The following is a 15,351-nucleotide window of genomic DNA, read 5'->3' as shown; positions in this document are numbered from 1 at the left end:
CACGTAGGGGTCTTTAGCAGTGGGAGGAAACCGGAGGACCTCGAGAAAACCCACGAGTTTGGACAGGCGACCCTACTCCTTGTCACATACAATCTGGGAATCGAAACCACGACAGTTGACTCAATAACAGTCCTTATGATACAGCACACTCTCGCTAACCATTCGGCCATTCAACCCCCTATAATGGTATGACCTACAGCATGTTTGCTCCCATTTTCTTCAACAGCCCGAACAAGCAAAGTATGTTTCCGTGCAGGGCTGGATTGACCATTAAGCAAAGTAAGCACATGCTTGTGGGTTTTCTCCCGCTGCTTAAGTCCGCTGCGCCAGCGAATGTCCTACTCTTCCATGTCGATTACATTAATCTCTCTCTCTCCTGTATGTAATTCAGGTAATGTCTTTTACCTGTATTAGCTATACTCAAAAAAACAAACAAATTTTGGATCAATAAATATTAATTATTTTCGGCGGAAAAAACACCAAGATAATCAACATATCTTCGATCAATGAACAACCATAACAGAACAATGTTGGATTGGACAACCATATACCCCAATAGAATATCAACAAGTCATGCAAGGACATCAAGTAACAAAAGTAATCAACTGATATGTTTCAGTATATAAAAACAAGTGTCATTGTATAATTAAGCATAATCCAATATCTTTGAGTCATAATTCACACATTCGACCAAAACTGGTGAAAAAGAGTTTTATTTTAATAACACAGTCCAGGATCAAGGTTATTGTTTCAGTTTTGACTGACTGGCAGGGAAAATGACCAGCTGCAGAACCTTAAAACAAGACCCTAACATTGACGAAATCATTGATCATTTGTGTATTTCATAAGAATGGTGTCTAGTTTTAACTGTAAATACCTAATGAACTATTGTACATATCATGTAACTTTTCATTGTTATTTTTTCCCCTTTGAAAGTGTACAATTAAGTACGAATAAAGATATTATTATTATTATTATTATTAAATTTACATGCAACAAGAATAGTGGTCTGAACCCTTGTAAATGAGTTGCTTCCCTTGAAAATGGGCTCTTTTTAAGTCCTATCTACCAGTCTTGATTGACTGGTGAACTTATACCTGTCAGTTAAATGTATATGTTATAAAATTATAAGTTCAGAAAATTTAAGCTTACAATGCAAAAAATATAGTAAAGTTTCTCGATCACCCTATATGTATTAGTTTGATTCAAACTGACCTCTTGGCATTATAATGGCAAACTAGATTAAGCTGAAACTAAACATAATAATCAAAGTGAAGTTACCAAAATATACATATAGCACAGAATTATTGAAAGGAGAGAGAGATGGGGTTTAACCTCCACTCGACATTGAAAGTAGAGAATTGGCACCATAATTAAAAGCTATTATTAAAGAAAATTACTATCACATACATTAATAAAACAAATTTGATAGAAGGCAAGACACCAACTTGAATTGTTGTTCTATGGAAACATTTTTTTTAAATTTTGCTTTTTATCTCAAGTTAAGGGATGCAAACCTACTCCTCGTTATGTACAATCGTTATGGGATCGAGTCTATGACTAGGTTGACGACAACTGCCTGCACATGTCTGCAGACATTTGACCATCAAACCAACTCTAGTACTTCTAGAACTAGCAAGAGTACAATGTTCAATCAAAGAATCATGCCTACGAACATAATACTCCATAGTGACAACTGCTGCACAACTCTAGATCTGCAGATACTAGACCATCAAATCAAACCAACTCTAGAACTTCTAGAACTAACAAGAGTATAAATTGCTACTAGCAACATTCTTTAAATATAAGATGTTATTTGACCTCTTAAAACAATAAAATATAAAAACTCACAACAAAAAAAATAGCAATACCAAATATACAGATTATAAAATTTAACAAAGCATTCATTAATCTTAAAAAAAACATGGGCGTTCTAGCTGCTTAACAAGGACATTTAACAATTCTAAATAAAACATAATTCATTCAGTAGGTTTTAAGGTATGTTCACACTTGTTCATGAAATGTTAGAGTATGTCCACACTTGTTCATGAACTGTTAGAGTATGTCCACACTCATTCAGTAGCTGTTTATTAACATGAGAGGGATCATGTTATCACTTGTTACACATGTTCAGTAGCTCTGAGGTTATGTTGTTCCCTTTGAGCAGCAGCTGAAAGGTTATGTTCACTTTGTTCTGCTTATAGAAGGTTATGTTCGGTAGTTTTGAGGTGATGTTCAGCAGCTGAAAGGTCAATACTTGTGGGGTTATCCTCACTTTGTTCAGAAGTTTTGGGGTGATCTTCACTTTGTTCAACAGTTTTGAGGTTATCTTCACTTTGTTCTGCAGTTTTGAGATTATCTTCACTTTTTTCAGTAGTGGAAAGGTTATATTCACTTTGTTCTGTATTGGAGAGGTAATATTCACTTTGTTCTATAGTGGAGGAGTTTTGTTCACTTTGTTCAATAGCTGTGAGGTTATATGCTGTGACCACAAGGTTATCATTTATTTGTTCCACAGCTGCGAGGTTATGTTCACTTCCATCTATAGCTGAAAAGTTATGTTCACTTTGTTCTTTAGCAGAGAGGTTAGATTCACTTTGTTCTTTAGCTATAAGGGCATTAACTGCAACGTTATGTTCACTTTTATGTTGGTTATTTACAGTTTGTTCAGTGCCCAGACAATAGTCTATGGTAGAAGAATTACAAACATTTCTGTGGGGATAAACATGCCCTAAGTTGATGCTCTTGTGGTTCAAATGTGGAGAACAATTTTCATTTGATTTTAGTCCTAAATCAACACATTCACTATGTGAAACATAGTTATTCTTTTCTAACATATCTTCATTTTGTTCTGTAGAATCAGAGCCTTTATCTAGGCAAAGTTTACTGGGTTCTGAAACTGATGTGTGGACCTTTCTATCACCTTGTTCTGCCATAGAAAGATGAATGTCTAAACTGAGTTCAATTAGCTCTGCTATAACATTTTTAACCTCTTCTTTACCTTGGTCATTTCCTGCAGCTTGAGCTCCAGAGAGGATACCTTCTTGTTTATTGTCATCAAACTCAGAAGGGTTGAGTTGTTCTGCAGTAGAGGAATTCTGTCTTTGCCCAGTTTCAATAGCACCTGTGATCTTGGGTTGACTTGTATCGGAAACATTTGGTTCTGGCCTACACTGAGGTGGTTCTGTAGTACACACAATTTGCTCTAGAATATGTCCACTTGCTTCGCTAATACTGAAATTTGGTTCTTGGCTATGTTCATTTAGTAATGTTTTGGGGAGATCTGGATCTATACAAAGTTTACTAGGTTCTCCTATGGACGCATTTGTTTCTATGTTACAAACATTTGTTATGTTTTTGGGTGGATGTGCTTCTAGGTCATGTTCAATATGTTCTGTTGTGGGTAAATTTGGTTCACAGTCAGCTTCATTTGTTTCAATTGTACAGACACTTTGTTCTGGACCGTGTTCATTTGGTTCTGTATCACGTGGATTTGGTTCAAGGCCATGTTCATTTGGTTCTAGACTATCTTCATTTGGTTCAGTTGTTATTTCTAGATCACATTCATTTCGTTCTGTATTACATAGGTTTGTTTCTAGATCATCTTCATTTGGTACTAGATCATTTTCATTTACATCTAGTTTATGTTCATTTTGTTCTGTATTACAGTCATTTTGTTCTAGATCGTGTCCATTTGGTTCTAGATCATGTTCATTTGGTGCTAGATCATGTTCATTTGGTTCCAAATCATGTTCATATGGTTCTGTATCAAATACATTTGGTTCTAGCTTATGTCCATTTGGTTCTGTATTAAATATATCTGGTTCCAGAACACATTTATTTGGTTCCAGCTTAGGTTCATTCTGTTCTGTTTTGAGAATATTTATTTCTACACTACATTCCCTGGACCTTGTTTGTTCAGATAAATTCAGTTCTAGATGGATATCTTCCATTGGATATGCCTTTTCAGTTGGTTTTGCATGAAATAGGATGGGTTCCAGTTGATGTGCCTGTTCAGTTGGTTTTGCATGAAATAGGATGGGCTCCATTTGATGTTCTTGTTCACTTGATTCTGAATAATGTTCACATTGTTCTGTTGTTAAAAGATGGACGTTTAGACTATGTTGAATCAACTCACCAATTAATTGTTCAACTTCTAGGCCAAGTTCACATGTTTGAAGTTGAGGTGGCTTTATGCTTTGTTCACCTGGTTGTGTATCCATATGATCTGGTTCTAGGCCTTGTTTAATTAATGCCATATTTGGTTCTAGGCCTTGTTGAGTTAAGGCTGTATTTCGTTCTAGGCCTTGTTGAGTTAATACTGTATTTGGTTCTAGGCCTTGTTGAGTTAATACTGTATTTGGTTCTAGGCCGTGTTGAGTTAATACTGTATTTGGTTCTAGGCCTTGTTGAGTTAATGCTTTATTTGGTTCTAAGCCTTGTTGAGTTAATACTGTATTTGGTTCTAGGCCTTGTTGAGTTAATACTGTATTTGGTTCTAGGCCTTGTTGAGTTAATGCCATATTTGGTTCTAGGCCTTGTTGAGTTAATACTGTATTTGGTTCTAGGCCTTGTTGAGTTAATGCCATATTTGGTTCTAGGCCTTGTTCTAGGCCTTGGTGAATTAATTCCATATCTTGTTCTATATTTGCTTCTGGCCTACCAGATTCTGGAAGTTCATTTGATTTTATTATCAGACAATTATTGTCCTCTAATGTAAGGTGGATATCTTCAGTAGAGATATCAGATTCCAGTTGATCGATAACCTCATCCCTGCGAAGAATTTGTATGTTACTTTCTGGGACGGAATCATAAAGTACCGGTGGATTCTGTTGATCTTTCGTTGAACACACTTGATTCTGTGATGGAGCAGACTTTCTAATCATTTCATCAGCTATAGCTCGCTCAATAGAACAACAATTTTCAAGATGGTTCTGAAAAATAAGAGATATTTCTGAAGCAGTGATCATAATGTCAAATTTTCAGCTAGCACATTGGTCTCAGTATTCAGAAATCGTGGTGACTGCCATATGCTAACCAATCTGCTTCAGAATTGTGGCCAGATTTTACGACACAGGAAGCAATTTCATGGCATCATAAGCAATTTAATACATCAATTTTTAAAATGATACTTAAACAGGCATTATGGGGAACTAAATCTGCCTATTGCAGGTCTTTCTTAAGGCCTTAAATAATATATAAATTATTAATTAGACATTTATTTACAAGACAAAACCATAATCAACTCTGATGCCATCTGATGGGTATGATTTTAACCAATTTTGAATCTGATCTGCAATTCAAAGGCTGTTCATGATTAAGCGTAAATATGGATAATCAAGACTTTGTTTATTATTGTAATAACGGTAAAAATGACAATCAAGGCTACAGTAATTTGACTGAAATTTTCAGTACATTCTTTGTTAGTAATTTATTTTTTAACTTCTATAGCGAAAACTGCCAGCTCTTTATCTAATATCCCATAATGCCCCTTTAATGTAACAGATCATTAAATCAATACAACAAAAAGCCTCTTAAATTGTAGTTGGTATTCAAATCAATCAAAATAAATGAAATGAAATGGGGTTTAATGTCCTACTGTTCTGCTCCTAACCTGGGCTAATGAAGACGGGCATACGCCATACTGTGTGCTATGAGGGAAATTTTGCCTGGGCAGCGGCACTACGGTCTACTCTTGTATCGAATTCCAACTGCCAAGGGATCTTTTACGTGCACGCCAATGTGTACACAGGACCTCGGTTTATCGTCCCATCCGAACGACTAGACATCTCTCCTTGTCAGACCCTCCGTCCTGCATCACTGACAAGGGGAAACCACGCCGGAAAATCAGGATGAACTTTCTCGGCCAATGCAGGGATCGAACACCCGATCTCCAGGCTAGCGAGCCAGCATCTTACCCACTTAGCCACGTGATCCCCAAATCAATTAAATTATTATTATCATTATCATACTTAAGTACATACATGATGTAAAGCTTGATGAACAGTTAACAGACAGTGTTTCAAAATGGCGTCTTCTTCTTCATGGATGAATTGTCGACACAGACGACAAAAGTATCCAGTTATTGGTTCAACATAATCCTCACCTAGAAATAGAATAAACAATACACAGAAAATATGTCAAATATATTAACTTTTTAAAACAGCATTTCTGATTTTAAAAAAAAAAACAACAGGCTAATTAAGATGAGCCTACTCTTTATTTCAAATGTCAAGGATTCTTTTATGTGCTCCCCAAAATATTAGACACTGTCCTTGCCAGACCCTCCATCCTGCATCACTGACAAGGGGCAACAACACTTCTCTGGAACTTTCTTGGATAAAACCCTGGACCTCCTTTTAGCCAGACAAGGTTAAGATTAGGTTTTCTGGAAAGAGTCAACATAGACCTAATAACCCTGGGCTCCCTGGGATTCAATTTATATGTTGTAAAATTAGAATTCAAACTTATCACACAATAAATACAATTAAATCTACAGTTTTTTAAAAATAAAAAAACAATTGAGAAGAGTTAAAACAGCATGGTTATTTGCTAAAACATACATTATGCAAGAGCTAAATCTGCCTATTGCTGGAGTTTCTTTAGGCTTTAAATGCTATATAAACTATTAATTAGACATTTATTAACATGAAAAGACTTTAATCAATGCTCGATGCCAACTTATGTGTCCGATTTTCACTGGATTTGAATCCGATCTGCAGCTCAATGATGATTAAATCCAAAAATGGATAATCGAAACTATGTTTTTTATCATACTGACTTTAGTAATGATGATCGAGGCTAGGCCTAAAATTCAATCAGCATATTCCCTTTACATGATTTAGTTTTTAATTATTATAGTGAGAACTGCCAGCTATTAATCTAATCTTATATAACCCCATTTTAAGATTATTATAATGAAGGATGATTTAAAATAAAACAAACCTAATTTTGAATCAAATTTCGGATTTATTTCCATGACAAGTTCCTGCTGCAGACTCTCAGATTTCTAGAAAATAAAAATACAACCATTAAAAGAAAATAGAATGAAATAATTTTAAAAGAAATGAACGCATATGCTTTACAATATCCAATCAAACAAGCCGAGATATATCCCGTGCTTTTACACAACAAATCCACAGTCACAATTCTATGGAGTGGTTCTCATTAAGACTAAAGAAGCTTGGTTGAAATATCGCTGAGTAATAATAAGCAGTAATTATATTCTATAGAATTGTGACCTGTATATTCCAGTTCAATTACTAAATACCATTGAAACGACATAAAAAATAGTAAGGTTACCTGCCAAACCTCAAGAAAGTAAGAAAGGAAATTCACTACCAGCGGTTGCCAGGCTAGATACACCCCACATTTTGCAAGAGATTAAAAGAGAACAAGCTAAAGAAAAATTTTTTTCTTTTTTCGTAAAATCAAGGGGCATAATCCAGGAAGTTATGGTCTGAATATCGAAAGGGACTGAGATCTTTGAGATATTTAAAGTTTCATCAAAATTGGACAAAAATTGTGACATCTAGAGGGTCCACAACCTTCGTATTGCATACTTTTGCAAAATCAGATAAAAAAACAAGATATTTTGTACAATCAGGGGCTGTATCTAAAAAGACTGAAATCTTTGAGATATTTGAAGTTTCATCAAGATCGGACAAAAATTGTGACCTCTAGAGGGTCCACAACCTTCGTATTACATACTGCTGCAAAATCAGATAAAAAAAATCCCAGATTTTTCGTACAATCAGGGACCATAATTCATGAAGTTACAATCCGATATTGATAAACGTATATCAAGTTTCTTTAAAATCGGATAAAAATTGTGACCCCTAGAGTGTCCACAAATAAATTGTTGACGGGTGGACAGGTGCAATGACAATATATTTCCACATGAAAATGTGAGTGTATAAATTTTTTTTATTGAATAACAATCACTGGTTTATTAACATGCAACGTTTCAACAATGATACTTTTATCTAAATCAAACGAATGAGAGAGAGAGAAAGAGAGAGAAATGGGGTTTAACGTCCACTCAACACAACTAGGTCATTTCGGGACTAACATATGGTTTAATTTTATTTCAATAATTCGCTTGCGCATAGGGGTCTTTAGCAGTGGGAGGAAACCGGAGGACCCGGAGAAAACCCACGAGGTTGGACAGGCGACCCTACTCCTTGTCACGTACAACCGGGGATTCGAAACCACGCCAGTCGACTCAATGACAGACTTTATGATACAGCGCGCGCACGCTAACCATTCAGCCATCCAACCCCCCTTCAAACGAATGATAACATGTATGTTCATTACCTTTTTAGCTGGGGGTTGGATGGTCGAATGGTTAGCAAGTCTGCGCTATATCATAAGGCCTGTCATTGAGTCAACTGGCATAGTTTCAAATCCCCGGTTGTACGTGACAAGAGTAGGGTTGCTTGTCCAACCTTATGGGTTTTCTCCAGGTCCTCAGGGTTTCCTCCCACTGCTAAAGACCCCTACGCACAAGCAAATCATTGAAATAAAATTAAACCATGTGTTAGTCCCGAAATGACCTACACTGTGTCGAGTGGACGTTAAACCCCATATCTTTCTCACCTTTTTAGCTAACTTCATGATATCTGAATGTGATCTCTCAAGTATGTGATGGCCAAATTGATTAAAATTATTGAACTTTGTTACAAAGCAATATGGACATCCTTGTTCACATATCTCCACTTTTATCTGTAAAATATAAAATTCATTGAGTCCAAAAAATATAAAGAATCCAGGGGAAGAACGATCTAAGTCACATTTTTGTCTTTTCGCATAAAAGGCAAAACAGACTTTTGGATGAGAATGCTTGACACGAACAGAACAACAAGTGGGTTTAATTACAACTTCAAAATGATGTTTAATACGAATCATAATTACCAGTACCACAACTGACTTCCACTTTTAAGCCAAATTAAGGTCAAATGAAGGGTATGATGGACGTATTTGTCCAGGAGGACATTTCAGAAGGACCTTGGTTCAATGTGACTCCGTTCGTTTTTACCTGAAATTGATTGTTCCACAGAAAGCTTATACAATTTGCTACCAGATGGCGCCATTACCTGGGGTTCGTTGAAAAAGTGAATTAGATTGTTCTTCCCAGGGGCTCTTCATATGTAAAGCCACAAAATAATTATAAATTGGCATTTCAAAACTTCCTTAAATTAGTAGGATATAGTTTCCTCATTAAAGGTACATTATGTAAGAGCTAACTAAACCTACAACAGGCCTTAATTTTGGCTTCAGATGATTTATAATTGATCGGTAATCAACTCTCTAGACCATCAGATGGCAGAGATTGAAATGGATTTAAATGTTATCATTAAAGTTCTAGTAGCACATGTGTGTCTAGATAAAATGGAAACCCCATTTCATTTCATCCCCTTACTCCTTGGCCAACCTCGAATACTATTTCAATTAATCGAAACATTTCATTAGATGAAACATACATACCATATGAAAATCATTCAGATTATGTTCACTGAGTGGCTCATCAACTTTTACACAACAAACATCACAATAAGATCTGTAATATAAAAATTAAAATATTTATAGTACTTACCCAATCTGGTTAAAACACAGATCCTATTTCGTTTTGTTTTTATAGTTCAAAATTTCGTTTTACTTGTCTTTACTACACTTGGATCTGGGAGAGTTGTTATTTAACTCGTGTTCTGAATGGTGTCAGGGATAAGCCAATGAAACGGTCTGTTACAGCGAGCTTTAGGTGTGTTTTTCACGGAACTGTGGGTAATCCTCTAGTAATATCAATACTGATTGGTTAATCAAATGTCTGACCCCTGACGTGACCTATCGCTATAACTTGTCAGATCTTCATGTAGTGTGGGCCATCGAAAGTATAAAAAAACGAAACGAAATATAGATCTGTATTTTAATCAGATTGAGAACTTACCGGTAGTCAGGGAAAAATGTCTGTTTGAGAGACAGACAGACAGATAAAGAGAGAGAGAGAGAGAGAGAGAGAGAGAGAGAAATGGGGTTTAACGTCCACTCGACACAAACTAGGTCATTTCGGGACTAACATATGGTTTAACTTTATTTCAACAATTCGCTTGCGCGTAGGGGTCTTTAGCAGTGGGAGGAAACCGGAGGACCCTGGAGAAAACCCACGAGGTTGGACAGGCGACCCTACTCCTTGTCACGTACAACCGGGGATTCGAAACCACGCCAGTCGACTCTATGACAGACTTTATGATACAGCGCAAGCTAACCATTCAGCCATCCAACCCCCCATAAAGAGAGAGACATCCAAACACACAAACTAGGAAATTTTAGGACTAACCTATAGTTCAATTGTATTTCAATAATTTGTTGGCACATAGCGAAGTGGGAGAAAACCGGAGAATATACACAAGCGGGGAATCAAAACCAACCATCTTGATTCAATTACAGACCCTCCAATAAAAAGCGCACATGTTAAACAATTCTGTCACCTGACACCCTCAGAAGAAGAGATGAACTCGAGCGGTGATTAGACACTGTACGAACTAGGAAATTTTAGGACTAACCTATAGTTCAATTGTATTTCAATAATTTGTTGGCACATAGCGAAGTGGGAGAAAACCGGAGAATATCCACAAGCGGGGAATCAAAACCAACCATCTTGATTCAATTACAGACCCTCCGATAAAAAGCGCACATGTTAAACAATTCTGTCACCTGACACCCTCAGAAGAAGAGATGAACTCGAGTGGTGATTAGACACTGTACGATACAAAAGAGAGGGAGACACACAGAGAGATGGGGTTTAACGTCCACTTGACACAAACTAGGTCATTTTGGGACTAACACATGGTTCAATTTTATTTCAATAATTTGCTTGCGCATAGGGATCTTTAGCAGTGGGAGGAAACCAGAAGGACCCGGAGAAAACCCGCGAGATTGGACAGGCGACCCTTCTCCTTGTCATGTACAACCGGGGAATCGAAACCATGCCAGTTGACTCAATCACAGTTGGCCCATAAATTTTATCATGATTTTTTTCGGTGTGATTCCCCCTAGTCACTGGTGAAGGACACAGGGATTGGTAAGGGACAATGTATAGTTTTTCAGATGGGACAAAAAAACCCCGAGGCCCTGCTGTGTACAAACTGTACACATTGGAATTTGATTTTAAGTGTAGACTGAAGTGCCGCTGTCTGGGCAAAATTTCCCTCATAGCACACTGTATGGAGTATGCCCATCTTTAATAGTCCAGTTGGAGCAAAACAATAGGATGTTAAACCCCATTTCATTTCATTTTTTTGTTACCTAGTGTTAGTATCTTCACTGTAGTCTCCATCGTCAAAATTCCGATTTCTTTTGGATTTTTTTTTTGATTTTCTCTTAGATTCTTTCTTAACAACTGGTTCTTTATACATGCGACGGGTCTCATTTTGATAAAATGCCTCAGCCTAAAATAAAAATAAACAATGACATGTATAGTCAACCATCAAACTGATCTGGTCATCTAATGGACTACGCTAAAACTTATAACATGCCAAGGGTAATTTCTTTGCACCACACTGTATACAATGTATCTCAGTTTTTGTACCATCCAAAAGACTAGACATTGTTCCTTGCCAGGCCCTCTGTCCTGTATCAAAGACAAGGGGAAACATAGCTTGAAAATCCTGTGTAACTATCTGAGTCAGCACCAGAATCAAACCCAAGACCTCATTGTTGGTATGTGTGCATATTCCTCACTAAACCGACGTCATGGCTCCCATTAAGGACAATATATTCTTAAAACAAAATCTTTAAAATGAAAAATTACTGAGAAATGGAATATTACTGAGAAAAGGAATGATATTACTGAGAAACGGAATGATATTACTGAGAATACCGAGAAAAGGAATGATATTACTGAGAAACGGAATGATATTACTGAGAAACGGAATGATATTACTGAGAAACAGAATAATATTACTGAGAATACTGAGAAAAGGAATGATATTACTGAGAAACAGAATGATATTATTGAGAAACGGAATGATATTACTGAGAAACGGAATGATATTACTGAGAAACAGAAGGATATTACTCACGAATGGATGGAATGGATCTAACGCCTCGTAGGTTTTCCTCATCATTCTTCGATTCAACATTCCTACTTTTCTTCTTCTTAACTCGATCTCTTCTTCTTTCAAGCGGTCCAACATATTATCGATACCATGTGGAGTCTGGTACTTGGAACTATCAAAGTTTCTCCAACTCCTTTTATAATCTAGACTGGCGTCAAACCAACTGTAATAGGAATCTTGTTGATCTGGGTTGGCGTCAAACCAACTGGAATAGCGATCTTCTTGATCTGGGTTGGCGTCAAACCAATTGGAATTGCAATCTCGTTGATCTGGGTTGGCCCCAAACCAACTGGAATTGCAATCTTGTTGATCTGGGTTGCCGTCAAACCAACTGGAATAGTGATCTTGATTCCCGTAATGGTCATCCATATGTAACTCAAGTAAACGTTCTTTAGAATCATCGTCGATGCAATCGAGATATCTATCTGGGTTGTATCCACGGTTCTCAGGTCGGCAAGCAGCTTCACCTTCGTACCTTAATCTTTCATAACACCGAAGATTCTCGTCCAATTCTGTAGGAGGAACATTCCAGGAAGATAAGACATGATCTTTTTCCAGGACTCTTCCACCAGTCGCACTCTGAATTTCTCCCAGTGTGATGTTTTGTCGTAAGATTCCTCGTCCACGAGATGGTCCATGTCCAAATTTTCGGTACACAGAATTATAACTGGCAAATTCACCATTACCAGTAGAAATCTGCGTGTTGGGATCACAATATTCTGGTCTTTTTCTAATTCTGGGCATCTTGAAGTTTTACAGTTCTGGTACTCAGAAACAGTATTCAAGAGTTTACTAGTAAGATCTGAAACATATAAAAATAAGCATGTGAAAGACAGCATGGAAATAGACATTTGCGTATTATGCGAGGGAGTTTTTTTGCCTGATCAAAACAACTAGACTCTGTTCTTCCATCACTGACAATCACAGTGAAAAATCTTCAGGAAATTTCTCAGCAAATACAGGGCTTGAGTCCAAGGCACTTTTTTTAATCGGCTGCTTAACAGGGGTTTAACATCCACTCGACGTAAACTAGGTCATTTTAGGACTAACATCAGGTTAAATTTTATTTCAATAAGTCGCTTGCGCGTAGCGGTCTTTAGCAGTGGAAGGAAGCTGGAGGACCCAGAAAAACCCCCCGAGTTTGGACAGATGACCCTATACTCCTGGTCACGTACAACTGGGGAATCGAAACCACACCAGTTGACTCAATGACAGACCTTATGATGCAACGCATGCACTATCCATTCAGCCACCCAACTCCCCTCGATTCACTTAGATATGTTTTTTCTTGCTAAGTGGGTAAGACGCTGGCTCGCTAGTCTGGAGGTCGGGTGTTTGATCCCTGCATTGGCCGAGAAAGTTCATCCATATTTTCTGGTGTGGTTCCCCCTTGTCAGTGATGCAGAACGGAGGGCCTGACAAGGACAGCTGTCTAGTCATTTGGATGGGACGAAAAACCGAAGCCCTGTGTGCACGTAAAAGATCCCTTGACAGTTGGAATTCGATATAAGAGTAGGTCGTAGTGTCGCTGTCCGGGCAAAATTTCCCTCATAGCACACTGTATGGTGTATGCTCATCTTTATTAGCCCAGTTCGGAGCCAAACAGTATGACGTTAAACCCCATTTCATTCTAGCCACTTGTTTCCAATATTTACATTATTTTCGATCGTTAAAATTCGTCACCGACTCCATGCGCTGACGTCACACAAAACCTAACGAGAGAAAAACTGTGGATTGATTTTTTGTGACGTCGGCACATGGAAGCCATGACAAATATAACGAGCAAAAATCATATATCAATTTTTCATTATCTATTTTTGAAGTATTATATAGTGACTTATCTGTCAGCTCTTTAAAGATACATTATGTAAGATTTAGATAAAGTAAAAGAGCTAGCCATTCTTACTATAATAGTTCGAAAATAGATAATGTAAAATGAATAATTTGAAAATTTCATTCAAATTACTCTATTGCGAGTAATAGACGTGTGCAATAATTTCAACCACCGTACTGGTTGTTCGAAGCTAAGTCTCGCGCCTCCATTTTTAACTTAAATCAAAATATGGCTGAACTGTTCTAATCTATTTAATATCACAGGCTAGTGATGACATCGAGAGTGGATTATTGTCTGGATAAGTCAATTAATGTCTAATTAATAATTTATATAACATTTCAGGCCCAAAAAGAAAGACCTGCAATAGGTAGATTTAGCTCTTGCATAATGTAGGCCTATGTTTTAGTAAATCTTACATACATGTAATGCATCTTTAAAAAAAACATCAACATACTAATATTTGTGATTGTCGTTTATCTGTCTGTCTGTTTATTCAGGGTTGGCGTCTACACTGTAGAGCTGTCCCGAGGCTTTGGTGTATTGATTGGGCTAGTTCAGACCAGGGAGTAACACAGGCTAGGCGGATTGGCCTACCGCTTCCGGTTTTCGGAGCTATGGGCACAACCCGGGCAGCGGTGGGTTATTCAATAGTGTTCATAACAACATCATGAACATGAACAATTAATTCTGAGTTGGCCTACCAGGTAGTAGGCCTACTTTTTTAACTTTTTAGTAGGCTACTTCACCGAGTACATGTCCACCACATTATTCTTACCGGTACCTGAAGTAGTCCGGCCCTAAAAACATTCATACGGCTAATCTACATAATGGGCAATTTATTTTTTTTAAAACCATCACCCCAACACTTATTATCATTATTCAATGAACTATATCCTGCGCATCAAGCCCCTGTGATGGTCGCCATGATTTATTTCTGTTGCAATTGCATTTTCATTTTTTTTCACAGGACAATTGTGACATTAGCCAAATCACCAATGTTTCTAATCTAACAATATACGACACCTTCTAGCTTAATCTTCGACTAGAGCAATCAGTCAGTAAATGTCACACACTGCGAGTAGGTTTATTTCTTCTTTCAATTCTGTTGTTTTGTTCTCAGTTCAGACCGATGCCGACAACCAACTGAGAAAAGACATCATACATTTATGGTGTCAAAGGTCAACTTACATTCGGCCAGCTTCATTTCTAACAATCTGACTATGAATATTGGGGAAGGGCGAAAAAATAACACGAGCACTACCATGTGTGAGGTGTGTTAAATTTTAAATTAAATGTTCGTTTGTTTTTACTACAGTGTGAATTCGAATTAAATTATATGAAAATTTAAAATATATAAAGCAAATACAAAAAAACCCAACCCCAAACAGATTTACGGGTTAT

At 37.1% G+C, this 15,351-nt stretch overlaps 1 protein-coding gene and 1 long non-coding RNA gene across 2 annotated transcripts; both read right to left on the bottom strand.

Moving 5' to 3' along the window:
- Nucleotides 1-302: 302 nt before the first annotated feature.
- On the bottom strand, nucleotides 303-7,005 carry LOC130010492 (uncharacterized). Its single transcript, XM_056099274.1, has 3 exons — nucleotides 6,946-7,005; nucleotides 5,985-6,106; nucleotides 303-4,934 (listed from the first exon to the last, which is right to left on the bottom strand). Exons 1-3 carry the CDS (start codon nucleotides 6,977-6,979, stop codon nucleotides 2,199-2,201), a joined length of 2,892 nt encoding a protein of 963 aa, XP_055955249.1. The 5' UTR covers nucleotides 6,980-7,005; the 3' UTR covers nucleotides 303-2,198.
- A 1,599-nt stretch (nucleotides 7,006-8,604) lies between these two features.
- Nucleotides 8,605-12,255, bottom strand: LOC126816947 (uncharacterized). Its single transcript, XR_008787402.1, has 4 exons — nucleotides 12,081-12,255; nucleotides 11,305-11,447; nucleotides 9,487-9,559; nucleotides 8,605-8,724 (listed from the first exon to the last, which is right to left on the bottom strand). It is a non-coding gene; the product is annotated as an uncharacterized LOC126816947 (long non-coding RNA).
- Nucleotides 12,256-15,351: the final 3,096 nt, after the last annotated feature.

Source organism: Patella vulgata, chromosome 3, assembly GCF_932274485.2.
Source record: "Patella vulgata chromosome 3, xgPatVulg1.2, whole genome shotgun sequence".
Classification (NCBI taxonomy): Eukaryota; Metazoa; Mollusca; class Gastropoda; family Patellidae; genus Patella; species Patella vulgata.
This window is presented reverse-complemented; position numbering and strand designations above follow the sequence as displayed.

What these genes read in the sequence shown, in the direction of transcription:
- LOC130010492 (XM_056099274.1), bottom strand. Translation starts at nt 6,979, where the DNA reads ATGGAAATAAATCCGAAATTTGATTCAAAATTAG. An exon ending in GAAATTTGATTCAAAATTAG is followed by an intron (nt 6,107 to 6,945) that starts GTTTGTTTTATT and finishes TTCTATTTCTAG; the next exon opens with GTGAGGATTATGTTGAACCA. An exon ending in TTCATCAAGCTTTACATCAT is followed by an intron (nt 4,935 to 5,984) that starts GTATGTACTTAA and finishes CTTATTTTTCAG; the next exon opens with AACCATCTTGAAAATTGTTG.